This window comes from Piliocolobus tephrosceles, chromosome 8 (assembly GCF_002776525.5).
Source record: "Piliocolobus tephrosceles isolate RC106 chromosome 8, ASM277652v3, whole genome shotgun sequence".
Classification (NCBI taxonomy): domain Eukaryota; kingdom Metazoa; phylum Chordata; class Mammalia; order Primates; family Cercopithecidae; genus Piliocolobus; species Piliocolobus tephrosceles.
The window spans coordinates 36744440-36762168 of record NC_045441.1 but is presented as its reverse complement, the minus strand read 5'-3'; the positions used below and the strand labels follow the sequence as shown (position 1 = coordinate 36762168).

Below are 17729 nucleotides of genomic sequence, written 5' to 3'. Positions count from 1 at the left end.
GGAGAAGGGTGGATACAAGGGTGTGCAAGAAGAAGACAGGATCCTGGATGAGCCTTGAGAAGGTGAAAATTCCATGAAATAACTGATTTTTGTGTGTGAAAATGTTATATTGTACTAGTCTACTCATTTGTTTTAGTATAAAATTATGTTTCATTGCCCTCAAAATGTTGCTGCAAAAGTGATTCTTTTGGACATTTCATCATGTTTATTCCATGATTTTCCATGGGCTCTGGAACACTGCCTAGCACCTGCTAGAAGTACTGAGGTCTCAGGTTCTGGAGGTAGCAGTGCTGTGAAATGCTACCGTAATGACTGGTATTTATGGGCTATACAATTGCTGTGATGAAAACTCCCTCGAGGGTTCTTCTAATTTCTAAATAGTGTGGGTATGAGGCTAAACTTGGATATTCTTATGGGCAATTATAGCCCTGGGAGGCATCAAAAAGCAAGACCCACAAAAGACATGGGCTGGGGTAACCTGGTTTGGGAACATAGAAGTGGCATCGACCCCTGCTGTCACTGCTCCAGGAGTGCAGGTCACTGTTGTTGCAAAGTTGACAAGACATGGCTTTGCTCCCATGGCAATTGCACTATTTATCTTGTTTTGCATTAGATAGTTATTTAATCTGTAAAAGTTTCACTTTCTTCATCTGTAGCGTAAGAAAAGGAAAATTACCCATGAAATTTTTGTGAAAAGTAAATGTAGTTGAAGTTTATATATACACTATAACCTGATTTACAGTAAGTGCTAACTATTATCATGTAACAGCTATAAGGAGAGAGCAAGCATCCAACTAAATATCTTTAATTAATTTTTCTGCATGAAAGTAAGCAGAACAGCTAGAAAATAGAAAACCAAAGAGTATATTGTGCATTGTGGGGAGGCTTTATTTTAATGGAGAAGTGGAGATTGTTAAATTTTGCAGTGTAGGGCAAACTGGAGACATTTTTCTACTGCATCTGTATGTTGCTGACCATTTGTTATTTGGAATAGGCTGCACTATAAGCTTGCCTAGTAAGCGTGGTTAGACAATTTAAATGCATAAAATGGCAGATGTTAAACACAGTGAAGAGTGACTTGGTCTCACAATAGTGTGACTTTCATTATCTTCCAGTAGCAGAATCGAAACTGCTTTGGAGAAGGCTTTAAGCTTTCTTATCATGCATATAATTGGGAGACAAAGATATATCTTACAGCCATGCATCACTTAAACATGAGGATGCATTCTGAGAAATGCAGCATAAAAAGGCAGCATTAGGCAATTTCATAGTGTGTAAACATCACAGAGTGGACTTACACAATCCTAGATGTTACAACCTACTGCACACCTAGCTGTATAGCCTAGCCTATTGCTCCTACAAACCTGCATAGAATATTATTGTACTGAATACTGTAGGCAATTGTAACATGATGTTAAGTATTTGTTTATCTAAAATCTCTAAACATAGAAAAGGTATAATAAAAATATGATGTGAAAGATTTTATATGGTATTAAATGATACACTTTATGAGAGTACTCACCAACAAAGCCTGCAGGCTGGAAGTTGCTCTGATGAGGCAGAGTGGTGAGTGAATGTGAAGGCCTAGGACATTACCATACACCACTCTACACTTTATAAACACTGTATATTTAAGCTACACTAAATTTATTCTTTAAATTTTTCTTCAAAAATAAATTAACCTTAGATTACTGTAATTTTATGCTTTATAAACTTTTTAATTTTTTAACTTTTTGACCCTTTTGTAATCATACTTAGCTTAAAATACAAAACACATTGTATAGCTGTACAAAAATATTTTCCTTATATCCTTATTCTTTGAGCTAGCTTGTTTTTATTTTTAGGTATTTTTTTTTTCTTTTTAAGTTTTTTTGGATTTTTCTGGATACCTACTGAGGAACCCATTTGAGGCTGCTTTACACTTAACTCATATATATATACACACACATATATACACACAGACATATATGTACATATATACACATATATATGAAATACACTCCAAATTGAATTAAATACATATGCCAATAACATAGTAGTTATATTATGATGATCAAGTATTATGTGCTGTACATAATTGTGTGTGCTAGACTTTTATATGACTGGCAGTGCAGTAGGTTTGTTTCCACCAGCATCCCCACAAACAAGTGAGTAATGTGTTGTTCTACAATGTAATGACGGCTACGAAGTCACTAGGCAGTAGGAATTTTCAGCTCATTATGACCTTATAGGAAGATCATCATGTATGCAGATCAGTGTTGACTAAAACATTATTATGTGGCATTAATTACAAATTAGAAAAGCAGCTCCACACAAAAACTCTTAGGTCTTAGGACACTGGGCAGATCTCCCTCCTCTGGGAAGAAAGAAGCAATATCCTTGTTGGGTAACAGTTCCTGCACAATGGACTAGATATAATAAAAATAAAATGTGATCTAGTATTAACTGCATGTTCCATCACTTTGGAGACCTCGACTACGCTCCCCAACCTAAATGATGAGGGCACTGCTATGTGAGAAAGATGGATTACAGAGGGCAGGACACGAATGGGCAAAACCCCTGGTGAGAGTCCTATAGCCACGGCTCTTATTGGGTCGCTTCATCTCACAGTATACAGTAAAAATGGGCCAAGAAAAACACACAGGGCCCATGGAACAAGAGGCGTGGTAAAGATACACAAGCTACTTTATGTCTGAAAGGGCCGAAACAATACTGAGGTTCACATATAGGTTGACATAAAACAACATAGTACAAAATTCTACAGTAATGTTGGGCCAAGCTCAAGATAGTAACACAAGTTGATGATTGTTCCTGATTCAGTGTATACACCTGAGGACCCTAGACATGGCAAGCATCAGCCAAAACAGACCAGAGGATTTAACATTCCAGTATGTCCCTCCTGACATTTGTTTTCAAGAGGTGACTCCATCCTATTTCTCTAAATGAGAGTTTATCAAGCTAGGCCCTACAGACACTTTGGGCCCATAATTCCTTGTTGTGGAGGGCTGCTCTGTGCAGTGTAGGATGTTTAGCAATACCCCTACCCTCTACCTGTTAGGTGGCAGTAGCTGTGACCAGCTGTGACAACCAAAAATATCTCCAGACATAACCAAACATCCCTTGGAGGACAAAATCATCCTCAGGTGGGAACTATTAATGTGAACTGAGTCACAATAACTTCTACTCACCGTAACACTTTCAGTCTGGTTTTAATGCCTCGCTCATAATGTCACCAAATTTTAAAGCAAACCCTCCAACATTAAAGAGAGAACTCAAAATAAACAAATAGAAAATAGTAATAGTAATTTTAACATACTAAAGTTAAAATAGCATTATTTTTATAGAGAGGTAAAAATATCAAAGAAACGATGACAAGAAAACTCCCCTTAATTGAAGAGCCATCGTCTTCAGATTGAAAGGCCATATTGAGGAAACCCCCACTTAGAGTAATGGAAGACAACGTGGGGCAGATGAAGTTTCCTGCCAAGAACAATCAGAAAATATGAATGACCTTTAAAAAATCTATATAAAGACTTTAGTTTAAAAGTTTAAAAAAGTCTACACATTGGGTACAGTGTACACTGCTCAGGTGATGGCTGCACTAAAATCTCAGAAAGCACCACTAAAGAACTTATCCATGTAACCAACCACCACCTGTTCCCTAAAACCCTATTGAAATTTTAAAAAAAGAAAGAAAATCTATATAAAGACTTTAAAGAGGTACCAAGGCAGCAAAAGCTCAAAGGTCAGAGATGCAAGAGAAAAGGCAACCTTGGGAAGCCTGGTATTTGGTCCTGCCAAAAACTGAGAGGCTGAGTCTCCAGTGGTCCATGGGACTTTGAACTCAGGATCTACCTGGTCCCTAATTGATATCACCTTTATAGGTGAGACACCCACCCCACCCAAATAGGGCATCTATCCAGGAGTATAAGAAACTGGAAATTTCCCTACTAAGGCTGAAGTCTACCTCCATCAATCCACTCCATCCCCAACTGGATTAGGAGAATGTGGCCCTGCCCTAGCTCTCTGCCAGAAGCTGGAAAATAACATTATCTAGAGGAAGATAGCACTATCAGGAGACTCAAATTTATTTCTACAATTTTCCATTTATAATATCTGGTTTCAATTTTCTTATTCCTTAATATTCCTGGAGACAAGGCAAGAAAAATAACCAAAAAACAAGAGAAAAATAGACTTAAAAAATACCCACAAAAGACAAGTATTAAAGCTCACAACATGCACTTCCAAAATGTGACTATTGTGTCCAAAATTAGATGAAAATAGACTTTCACCAGGGAGCTAAAAACTATTTTAAAATAATAAAACTTAAATTTTAAGTGGAAAATGTAACAACTGAAATGAAGAACTTCACTGATATGTTTAATAGCAGATTAGACCCAGCTGAAGAGAGAATTTGTTAATTAAAAAACTAGTAAGAACAAAAATCACATACTAAAGCATAAAGAAAAAATAGGTTGGAATATATAGAAAAGGATATAAGAAGTATTGAACACTGTGAAGAGTTTTAATCGTGTTTAAAAGATTGATTAGAAGTTCTGGCCAGGGCAGTCAGGCAAGAGAAAGAAATAAAGGTATTCAGTTAGGAAAAGAAGTCAAATTGTCCCTGTTTGCAGATGACATGATTATATATTTAGAAAACCCCATCATCTCAGCCCAAAATCTCCTTAAGCTGATAAGCAACTTCAGCAAAGTCTGAAGATACAAAATTAATGTGCAAAAATCACAAGCATTCTTATACACCAGTAACAGACAGAGAGCCAAATCATGAATGAACTCCCATTCACAATAGCTTCAAAGAGAATAAAATACCTAGGAATCCAGCTTACAAGAGATGTAAAGGACCTCTTCAAGGAGAACTACAAACCACTGCTCAGTGAAATAAAAGAGGACACAAACAAATGGAAGAACATTCCATGCTCATGGATGGGAAGAATCAATATCGTGAAAATGGTCATACTGCCCAAGGAAATTTATAGATTCAATGCCATTCCCATCAAGCTACCAATGACTTTCTTCACAGAATTGGAAAAAACTGCTTTAAAGTTCATACAGAACCACAAAAGAGCCCACGTTGCCAACACAATCCTAAGTCAAAAAAACAAAGCTAGAGGCATCACGCTACTTGACTTCAAACTATACTACAAGGTTACAGTAACCAAAACAGCATGGTACTGGTACCAGAGCAGAGATAGACCAATGGAACAGAACAGACATAATAATACCACACATCTACAGCCATCTGATCTTTGACAAACCTGACAAAAACAAGAAATGGGGAAAGGATTCCCTGTTTAATAAATGGTTCTGGGAAAATTGGCTAGCCATAAGTAGAAAGCTGAAATTGGATCCTTTCCTTACTCCTTATTCGAAAATTAATTTAAGATGGATTAGACACTTAAATGTTACACCTAAAACCATAAAAACCCTAGAAGAAAACCTAGGTAATACCATTCAGGACAATAGGCATGGGCAAGGACTTCGTGTCTAAAACACCAAAAGCAACGGCAACAAAAGCCAAAATTGACAAATGGGATCTAATTAAACTAAAGAGCTTCTGCACAGCAAAAGAAACTACCATCACAGTGAACAGGCAACCTACAGAATGGGAGAAAATTTTTGCAATCTGCTCATCTGACAAAGGGCTAATATCCAGAACCTACAAAGAACTCAAACAAATTTATGAGAAAAAAACAAACAACCCCATCAAAAAGTGGGCAAAGGATATGAACAGACACTTCTCAAAAGAATACATGCATACAGCCAACAGACACATGAAAAAATGCTCATCATCACTGGCCATCAGAGAAATGCAAATCAAAACCACAATGAGATACCATGTCACACCAGTTAGAATGGCAATCATTAAAAAGTCAGGAAACAACAGGTGCTGGAGAGGATGTGGAGAAATAGGAACACTTTTACACTGCTGGTGGGATTGTAAACTGGTTCAACCATTGTGGAAAACAGTGGTTTTCTAGATCCTCAAGGATCTAGAACTAGAAATACCATATGACCCAGCCATCCCATTACTGGGTATATACCCAAAGGATTATAAATCATGCTGCTATAAAGACACGTGCACACGTATGTTTATTGCAGCACTATTCACAATAGCAAAGGCTTGGAATCAACCCAAATGTCCATCAGTGACAGAGTGGATTAAGAAAATGTGGCACATATACACCATGGAATACTATGCAGCCATAAAAAACGATGAGTTCGTGTCCTTTGTAGGGACATGGATGCAGCTGGAAACCATCGTTCTCAGCAAACTATCGCAAGAACAGAAAACCAAACACCACATGTTCTCACCCATAGGTGGGAACTGAACAATGAGCTCACTTGGACTCGGGAAGGGGAACATCACACACCGGGGCCTATTATGGGAAGGGGGAAGGTGGGAGGAATGGCATTGGGAGTTATACCTGATGTAAATCATGAGTTGATGGGTGCTGACAAGTTAATGGGTGCAGCACACCAACATGGCACAAGTATACATATGTAACAAACCTGCACATTGTGCACATGTACCCTAGAACTTAAAGTATCTTAAAGTATAATAAAAAAATAAAATAAAAGACTGACTAAAAGTCTGACAAGACTGACTAAAAGCAAAAAGGAGAGAGAAGGAAGAGATACAAAATTATTGGTATGAAATAGGGGATATTTCCACATATCATTCAGATGTAATTTTACTTTACTGAGTAAAATCACTCAGGAATTTTTTCTCTCATTCTCTTTTTCAGGACGACACTGATTAATATGAACCCACAAAACATGGCAACAAAGCAAAAAGGAGGACATAGAGCCCAGGAATCATGGTATCCACCCCAGGGGAGCAGAGCAGAGAATTCCTAGGAAAGCAGCTGGGTGCTGGCAGGAGCGGGCAGCCTGCCCAGGTGAAGCGTGGTAGGCGTTTGCACAGACAAAAGGGCTCAACATAAAGATGATGTGTTGGCACACAGGAGGTGGGAGCAATGGAGAACAAGTGTTTCATGTAATAGTAGGAGAGCATAAAACTCTAGGAAAAGTGAGACATGGTAAATAAGGAAATGTCATTATAATGCATAGCCTGGCTCTGCACTAAACAACATTTATCTCCTCATACTGTTCTATGACAACTAAAATGGTCATATTACCATAGTGGGAGCAACTGATCAGGGAAATGATGTAGTACAAAACTAAATCTGCATCTTTCAGAACAGGAAATCAATTGATAATTCCTGTAACAAATAAATCAAGAAATACTACCACAGGTGTATCAGTTAGATATATAAGGACTAATCCTAAAGAAATTCCTAAGTCTAAATTCATACTATGGAGTGAAATGGAAAGCAAAGCTAGATGAAGGGACTTTTTCTTAGTAAGAGTCAATATTTATGGATACAAAAACTTTTATAATAATCTTAATTTTTTGCAATCAGGTAACAAATTTATATGAACAGTTTAATCATTTTTGTGAAAATACATATACTTATCTTCATATGAGTATGTATAAATTAATCTAAAAAAGAACTCTGAGGTTTTTAAAATAGCTATCTGTGGTGATAAGATTATAGGTGGATTTGTTTTCTGGCTTATTTGTATTTTCTAATGTTTCTACAACGGACATATATACTTTTTGTAATAAAGCACAAAGTTATTTTTTGAAGTTATATAAGGAGACCAGGCTCAGAGGCTCACGCCTGTAATCCCAGCACTTTGGGAGGCCAAGGCAGGAGGATCACCTAAGGTCAGGAGTTTGAGCCAGCCTGGCCAACTTGGTGAAACCCCATCTCTACTAAAAATACAAAAATCAGCCAGGCATGGTGGTGCACGCCTGTAGTTCCAGCTACTGGCGAGGGTGGGGCAGGAGACTTGCTTGAACCCGGAAGTCGCAGGTTGCAGTGAGCCGAGATTGTGCCATTGCACTACCGCCTGAGCTACAAGAGCAAAACTCTGTCTCAAAAAGATAAAAATAAAATAAAAGTTAGACAATGAATAAAAATGACAGCATGATTAGGCAAATATTCCCAGAAGTTGCATCAATATATCTTCGAATAGTCACATCAGTTTCCAGGTACTGGTTATAGGATGAAGAAAAGTGAGTATGACCTAGGAATACATTTTAAAAGGGTGCATGCAGTAAGGTGAGTTAATTTGTTAGCTAAGTTACAAAAGGAGATTTGCATCCAGTCAGTGATCAATTCCTCACCACCACCCCACCCGTGAACGCCTGACCCCACTTTGTGCCTGCTCCTGGAGGACTGTACAGGGTGGGAGAAAATAACCAACATTCACCTGGATGAGATGGTCTTCAACCTCCAGCATCAGGCAGAAGCAGAAAGAAGAGAGGATCACACTTCATGGATCTCAAAATTCCATGTGAATCTCATATTCTGTGTCCCAACACACTTGTAGGAAAAGTTCTAAATTTCTAGGGAACTTTCTCTTAATTTTACAGTGGAAGCTTACATGTGGGAAAACCTATTCAAAAGTAGTGTTGGCTAAGCAGCAACGTGTTGAACAAACGTGGCTCAGGTACAATTCACACTCTAAGACATCTACATTAACACTAGCACCACGGTACATGCAAACTCAGGAGACATCTGTGTTCCACACAGGATCTCTCGGACCCATGTAAGTCCTTGGTTCCAGCAACAGAAGATGGGGACACTGTTACAAGCTTTCCAGTGCTACTTCTTTTTTTAAAGGTGTTTTAATTAATTGAAAAAATTATGTAATGCATTTAAAATACAAAACATTTTAAAATATGATTAACCTTTCTGAAGTAGTATTAAGTATTACATTCACCAAAAATTGTTTTAAAGGGGAGTACTATATTATGTTTAGTAAAATGTCTTGCTTTCTTCTGACTTTCATATGTAAGGCAGATCCGAAACCCTTTCCCATGCACAAGCAGAGTGTGACGGAGTCAGGGACCTGGAACAGCCTGACACCCATCCTTCCTCTGATTCCAGGTCCCTGCCAACTGGGTTAGGCTGCTGAGAGTTTCTCTAGCAGGGCCCTGACTGCTGATTTTGCCACAGTGTTGCAGTTTCTGAGCACAGTCATCTTCTTCTCTGCACTGCATGGTGGAACAGGAATAGTTTATGCCTGTCTGGATTATTTCATGGAACTGGCTTTCCTTGTGTGTCCAGCAAATGTTTGTTAAACACCTAAATGAATTCACAGATTCATCAATTGCAGAGGTACAATAAGTGTTTACTGATGTGTAATGTTTTTATCTGAGCTTCTCATTTTCAAATCTATGCAATGGCTTTCAAGTTACTTTTAACTCAATAATAATAATAATTTCTTTTATAAACTTGTTTTGTAATTCACAATTCTTGTGTTTGAATCAGACAACTTCCTTTTTAACTAGGTTCTTTAGTAGTTAAGTCCTGAATGAGTGAATCAAAAAAACTTCAGGCATGAACAAACTTTGGGGTGTATTTAGTTCAAGCCCTTCAGGATCCAGATAAGAAAATAGAAACTAAGAGAGGAAAAGCGACCTGCTGGAAGTCACCTAGCAACGTCACGGCCCAAGGGGGAGGACTCACCTAAGTGGCAGAGCCATTTAGGCAGAAGAACACTACCACGCCCATCAGCACACTTACCGTATGTCTGGAGTTTTCCAGTAAGTTTGTCTACATCAATGTGCAACTGCGTTTCTACAAAGTTTCTTACAAATTTGTTTCTCAGGGCCTCCTAAAGAAAAATAATATAGCTTAACAAAAATAATTGCATTATTTCATATTATTGAATAATACCTATTAGACTTATTCAAAGTTTCATTACAAAGGAACAAGGCATATAAACTGAATCCACTTAAAAGAAGTTTTAAAACACCACAATAAATAACGGGATAACATCTCATTAGGACCTTACCTTGAAAAACAAAATCAACAATTATGAAAATTTATGTTGTAGTTGTAATTATTTATTAATACTAAAAACAAAGAATGAATTAAGTGGTTTGTTTTTGGCAAAATTTTCTAACGAACCTATATAGTGACCTTTTACTTTCTATAAGATTCTTTCCTTTCCTTTGCATGGCCTTCCTCAGAGGCCAGTTGTAAAGACAGGGTCATCGTCATAAAAACTCTGAGGGAGGATTTCAGAATTTCCCAAACCCTCTCTCAATGTTTTGCTACTCATCTTCAGAAGCATCTTTCATTGCTTCATCTGTACCATTATTCTCTCATTACTATTGATGGTTGTGACTTTGCCTCGTTTGTCAATGATTGGAGACAAATTGTTTACTGTGGAGAGTTCTCCAAGATTTTTTCATCAACTTAATGACATCTTGCCCCTTTATTTTGCCAATGATATCCATGTACTTGCATTGCACTGCCCCATACTTACGACATACAAAAACCAGCAAGAAGCTGAGAGGAAAAGATGCTGATGTATCCAGGCTCTGCCTCAGGATCAATGACTGGGAATTAATTTTGGAATTTGCCAATTCCTTAGAGAATATTTGTATGCCATCCAGATTTTGGTCCAGCACATAACCTGATAACAAGGCAGCTCCAGACAGGAATTCTCAAATAAAATGTACCCTTTGTAATTAGCTCTTTTATTTCTCACATTCACCTTATTACATGTGATGGTTTTAACTAATCTTGTCTAAGGATGACAAGACTTTATTATGAAAGTTTGGTGTTTGCTTTTCTTTTTTGGAATCTTATTTATCTTCCTTCACTGGGCATTCGTTATTTGCCAGTCAATGTGCAGGGCAGTTATTATGCATCATGTCTTTTAATCTCAACAACATCCCCATGAGGTTACTGTTGTCTTTTACTGATGGAGCAGAGAAGCAGAGCAAAGTTAAGGCTTTACCCAGAGACTCTAACCACTCCATCTAGTGGCGCAACCAGGCCTGGAACATAGACATCGACTACTACAAACCCAAGGCACTGCAAGTTCCCTTGAGCATAATCCCAAAGCTAAGAAATAGAGGAACAATTTACACCGTCTTATCCTATGGAAATAAGTTCTTCAATTGGTTGGACGTGTGACTTTGATTTCTGACATGGCCACTTAGTAAGTAGTACTCAGGTATACCATAGAGACTTCACAGGGAGCTGCCCAATTTTTGAGGCCGAGTTAGGCACTGCTTTATGTTCTCCTAGATCTTTGTACACTCTCAACTTGGTGCTTATAATATTGCATGATATATTATTGCACACAATACATATATAGTTGCAGCAGAGACCTTATCCAGTCTAAAATACTATCTGTCCCATTAACTGCAAAGGTTTGCTGATGTCTGTATTAACAGATTAATCCATGCACAAGCAAATTAAAGAAGATTACAATACTAGCTAACACATATGGCCATGGTCGCTGTGAGAATGAACATCGCAGACCTCCAACTGCAGGAAACAGAAATGGCAGGTCCCACTGCTGCACTCTGAATCCACGGTACTTTGCCCTGAGGCCACGCCTCCCATGGGCTGTCCCTCACCAATGACCACCACATCAGGCCCACTCCCAGGAGCCACAGGACTCCACTGACATGGGACCCCTACCTTGATAACTGACTTTAGCTCTGTGACTCCCTCTCAGCGTTATCTGATGTCCATTAAATTGCAGGGTTCACCAGGATGCTTCCACCCGACCCTCTCCCTCTCTGCTTTCCTCAGGGTCAGACTTCCATCACCATTGACAACCTTGCTTCCAGCCTGTCTAGCTTCCTCTTCCTTTGCTCAGCAGCCATTTCCCAAAATAAAATTATTGCACATATAATCCTGTCTTGGCATCTGTTTCTTGGAAAACTCAGACTCACCCAGTAGCATTGTTTCTGTGTCAAAACCTATTCCAAAGGCTCTATGTATCCTGACCCATTTATACCTCATAACTACTATCATTCCCTCATTTCTCAGGGAAGGCACAGAGAATTTCAGTGACTAGTCCAAGATCACACAACTGGTGGCAGGGGTTGAGCTGGGAATCAAACTCAAATGATTCTAGCTTCTGAGTCCGTACTCTGAACTACTTACCTAGTGGTTAATGAAAAACTAAACATGAATTAAAATGCAGGCATATTTTGTCATCCTATCAGAGTTAAGGTAAGTTGAAGTTACACAAATGCCCAAAAAATTATTAGGTGATCTACCTGAATTAAAGTTTTACATTAATGATTGTCAGGCTCTAATGGAGTTAGGCCATTCTAAACTGTAAGTTGTTCCTTCTTAAAATATTAAGTTGTCAATACAGAATATGAGGAAATGATCATTGATTGTTGAATAGACCTACAATTCAAAAGTATGCAAACAATCTAAAAAGCATTAAGCTTAATACAGAATTTAAAGAACAGGTTACTATGAACAAATTATTAATCATTCTCACGATGATACCATCTTGCATGGGTAAAATACTGAAAATTCACAAAATGTTTTCTCACATAGCTCCCTATCCCTCGGTGGCAGAGACCAACCACTCACCTGCAGCTGGTTGAACATCTGGCCACTTCCACTTCTCTGGAAAAGGCTGGACATTTCCAGCAGTGTTTCTGATAAAGCTTTTAGCTTGTCCACAATATAAAAGGTGGAATTAGCCTGCAAAATGAAGCATATTTGGATATGTCTCTTATTCAGCTGTTATATTATGGTAAATCTTCCAACAAGGACGGTTTGTGACATGGCCACCAGAGCAAAGATCTGCCTGCAGGCCAGTTGATGCCTTCCTCAATAACATGAAAAGTTCCAATGCCCTCATATCGCAGGTGAGTCCTCTGAGACCTCTCTCCTTGACTCTGTCCATCCAGGGGCTACCTGCCTGTTCACCGCTGTCTCGCCAGAGTCACTGCTGGGTAGAGCATATGTCCCCAGTATATACTGACCTAATTAATCAATGCTTGCCCACATTTCTTTCTCAAAAATACTTTCTCAACTAATACTTACTTGTTTTATGGTACCCAACACTATTGAGGATAGAATAAAATTGCTATATTTTTTCATTTATTGCTGCTGGCAGAGTACACTGGCATAAGACTTTTATAAAGTAATTTGGTATCAGAAAAATACAGTCACTGATCCATAAAAAATGCACATGCTTTACTCTCTCAAGATAAAAGGACTCTATCCTAAGGAAATCGTTTAAATAAAATATAAAGCTATTTCCATGAAGACGTCTATTGCAATATTATTACATTTAATACTGAAAGCAGTCTAAATGCCAAAGGGACAATGTTTAAGGAGGGTTTCAGAGTCTAACCACATCTCCCTAGGGTCACTAGGAGACCATCACAGTGGCACAGGAGCTGAAAAGCAGCCAGCACAGCAAACAGAGAAAAACATTGAAGTCTCAGCTTCAGCCTTCAATAAAAATAGGGATAAAGATTCTTGTAAGTATTAAGACAAATTAGTATTCCAATACCTTGGCACCAGGCCTGGTACATAGTAAATACTCAGTAAACACCAGCTATACCAGTTAAAAAGGTTGAATAACATTATGAATGCAACAAATTTAGAAGATCTGTAAAATATTTTAAAACTACAAATAAAGAATACACACACACACACACACACACACACACATACACACACACATTAAATTCCCCACCCAGAAGACCTCACATTTCTAACATTCTAGTAACAGAAGGTAGCCTAACTGGGCTGCCTCTCTGGAGGGACCAGGAGTCCTTCCAACAAACCAAGCTGGCTCTGCAACACCAAAGGGGGGATCAGCTGGGATGACACTGATAATGAACAGCCAGAGAAATGGTTGTTCTTCCCCTGAGGGTAGAGGAACCACAACAAGCACCCAGGAGACAGGGCAAGGAGTATTCCACAATGACAAGTGACCTGGCCTGAAAACACTGGCTGCCCCACAGCAGGATGGCTCCTGAAGCAACAAAGACCTTGGATCCTAAGAAGTCCCCTTCTTCTCCAACTGCTGGAGGCTCATCTCCCCAACATGGAGGCAGCTGGACTGGAGAAATCTCATCTGTCCTTTCATACAGCAACATCAGGGAGTCCCTGATGCATCAGATAAACCAAAATTAAACTCTTATTGGAACCACAGCACACAAAGTGGGCCAAGATCTGTGTGTTAAGCCTAAGTACAACGACTACCCACAAAAATAAAAGATTTTTACATAGGGCTCAAAGTCTCCTATTATATTGCTCAAAACACCCATGATACAACTGAAAAACACCCATTATAAAAAAATAACCAAAGAAAAGACAACTTGAATTAAGAAAAACAATCAATTGATGCCAATATTGAGACAAATCAGATATTGGAGTGACCTGGCTAGTATTTTAAAGCACCCATCATGAATAAAAAAATGCTTCAACAAGCAATTGCAAATTGTCTTGAAGCAAACAAAATAGCAGAAAATCTCAATGAAGAAAAAGAAGTTATAAAAAAGAACCACATGGATGCCACATGGACAATGCAATAACGCAAATACAAGAACTCGCTAGATGGTCTCAGTAGAAGAATGGAGATGGCAGAGGAGAGGACCACTGAACCTGAGAGCTGATCAGTGTGTGGCACCCAATCTGTGCAACAGGGAGAAAGGAGATTGATAGGAAAGTGAACAGAGCCTCAAGTACCTGTAGGACAATAATAAAAATTTTGATATTGGTTTCATTGGACTCTCTGAAAGAGAAGAAGAAACTGAGTGGAACTGAAAGAGTACAAGAGGAAATAATGGTTGAAAAACTTCCTAAAACTGTAGAAATACAAAAACCTACAGACTCAGGAAGCTAAGCAAACACTAAATATGATAAACTGAGAGAAATCTACATTAAACCACACCATAATTAAACTTCTAAAATCTGAACACAATAAAAGCTTTGGCCGGGCACGGTGGCTCAAGCCTGTAATCCCAGCACTTTGGGAGGCCGAGACGGGCGGATCACGAGGTCAGGAGATCGAGACCATCCTGGCTAACACGGTGAAACCCCGTCTCTACTAAAAATACAAAAACTAGCTGGGCGAGGTGGCGGCCACCTGTAGTCTCAGCTACTCGGGAGGCTGAGGCAGGAGAATGGCGTAAACCCGGGAGGCGGAGCTTGCAGTGAGCTGAGATCTGGCCACTGCACTCCATTCCGGGCGACAGAGCAAGACTCCGCCTCAAAAAAATAAAATAAAATAAAATAAAAGCTTTAAAGCAGCCAGAGAACCATGACATGTTACCTCGAGGGAACACCCACTCAAAGGCTAGTAAATCTCTCATCTGAAACCCTGGGAGCCAGAAGAAAGTAGCCTAACATTTATCACGATGTAAGAAAAGAATTGTCATTGTGAATTCTGAATCTAATGTAAGTATCTTTTAGGAATGAAGATAAAATAAAGACATTCTCAGATGAAGAAAAACTTTAAAAAATGAAAATATGAAAAGGAATCTTGGAGAATTGAGAAGGAAGAAAAAAACAACAGAAAGAGCAGAAATGTGGGTGAATGCAACAGACTATACTGTTTTCCATGAGTTTTATGAAATGTATTTGATGATTAAAACATAAATCATAACACCGTCTGGTAGTCAAGATGATGATATTTAAAAGCAGAGAAGGTAAAGGGACCTAAGTCGAAGTGGATTTCCACACCTGGCTTGAAGTGGTCAAATCTCAACGCCAATGAACTGTGATAAGCCATGTATGTATGTCTGTATTGTAATATCTAGAGCTAGATGTTCTTTGTAAGAACATCATACAAAAAGATACATTCAAAGACAGCATCAATAAGTCATTTTTTAGGATGAGTATCCTAAAATCATGTCTTAGGGTGAGGATGCTCAAAAATGTTTAAGTAATCCACAGGAAGGCAAGAAAAGAGAAACAGAAGACACAATAGCCAAAAGCTGGGAACAACCCAGATGTACCACAGTGTGTAAATGGCTAAAGAAACTGTGGACCATGCATACCAGGTAATGTTATTCAGCAATAAAAATGAATGAACATCTGATATCTGCACAATATGGATACTACTCTAGGGAATTATGCTAAGTTTAAAAAGTCAATCCCAAATTGTACATACTGCATAATTCCATTATACAACAATCTAGAAATGACAAAATTATAGAAATGATGAACTGATTGGTGGCTGGCAGGGATTGGGGACTTGGTGGGGAGTGGTGTAGGAATTAATGGCTGCAGTTATGGAAGGTAAAGCAAGAGACTCTGCTGTAATGTGACTGTTCTGCTTCAGTACTGGTGATGAATACACAAACCTACACAGGTGCTAAGGCTGCATAAAACTGAATACACACACACACACACACACACAGTAAAACTGGGGAAATCAGAAGACAAGTGAACTGTATCAATGGCAGAATCCTGTTTGTGATACTGCATTATAGGTAGTTTCATGAGATGTTACCATTAGGAAACCCAGTGAAGGGTACACCGATCTTTCCTTGTTGTTTCTTACAAATGCATGTAAATCTACAACTGCCTCAAAATTAAAAAGTTAATTTTTAAAAGAATATGGAATTCTAAACGAAGAAGTGCCCACTGATCACAGATGGGATCATTTGAGTATCAAAAAAATAAACAAATAAATAAAGACTGCAATGGACTGAAATACATTTACCATGTTTAAATCTATGAATTCATAATCATATTGTTTAATTAATCACCTTCAGAAGATTACAGAAAACTAATGAGGCTCAGAGCTCATAATCCCAACTAAAAGTGTGTCAGGGTTCTCAGATATCCTGTGATTAAAGTCTTATTTCCATTTCATTTAATTAGGAGAAATGTCTTGGGCTTTGGTTTCATTTATACACCACCTACTAACTTTTAATTGTAGAAAATGATTTATTCCTCTCTTGCAGTTATTCTTTCTTTTAAAATAGAGGAAAGATATCAAAATGTGACTAGGTCATAGCACAAGATATTAGCTCTGGGTTTATTTGTTCTGTTGTATTCATTATTTTTTGTTGTATCAATTATTTTCTTAGTTATATCACCCTCTTCCCTCCTTATTCAGACCTTTTTCTTATTGTATCGAAGGGGAATGAGGTAGAGGAATTTGAAGATTTGAAAAGGAAACAAGTAGATATATTCAGAGTAGATAAAAGAAAAATATTTCTTTTTCACTTGACCAAAATCAGGCAGGGAAAAACCCAGTGATAGAGCACCCTCCACTTCCCCTCAATGCACTTCATACTAACAAGAGCCTACTTCCGTCCCATCTCAGATAAATGGATGAATGAATGGTTGGGAGGATAGATGAATAAATGGATGAATTTATAGATGGGTGGACAGACAGATAGATGAATGGATGGGTGGGTGGGTGGGTGGGTGGATGGATGGATGGATGTGTGGATGGATAGATAAATGGATAAATTGATTGATAGATATATGGATGTATGTATGGATGGATGGATGGACAAACAGATGAATGAATAGATGAATAGATGGGTGTATGGATGGTTGAATAAATGGATGGATGGATGGATGGATGTGTGGATGCATGAATGGGTGTATGGGTAGATAGAAGGATGGATGAATGGAGAGATGAATGGACAGATAGATGTGTGGATGGATGAATGAATGAATATATGGATGAATGGATGGATATGTGAACGGATGAATAGATAAATGGATGAATGGATTGATAGATTAATGGATGGATGGATGGACAGAGAGATGAAAAAATAAATGAATGGATGGATGGATGTGTGGATGGATAGATAAATGGATGGATGAAAGGATGGATAGATGAATGGATGGATGGATGGATGGATGGATGGATGGATGGATGGA

At 38.4% G+C, this 17729-nt stretch overlaps 1 protein-coding gene across 1 annotated transcript in view; it reads right to left on the bottom strand.

Annotated features, from left to right (window-relative positions):
* ABCA13 (ATP binding cassette subfamily A member 13) overlaps positions 1–17729 on the bottom strand; it is a 514497-nt gene that overhangs the window by 328090 nt on the left and 168678 nt on the right. Inside the window, 2 exon segments of the mRNA XM_023226480.1 lie at positions 9621–9711; positions 12453–12566. Coding sequence (XP_023082248.1) covers positions 9621–9711; positions 12453–12566 — 205 coding nt within the window.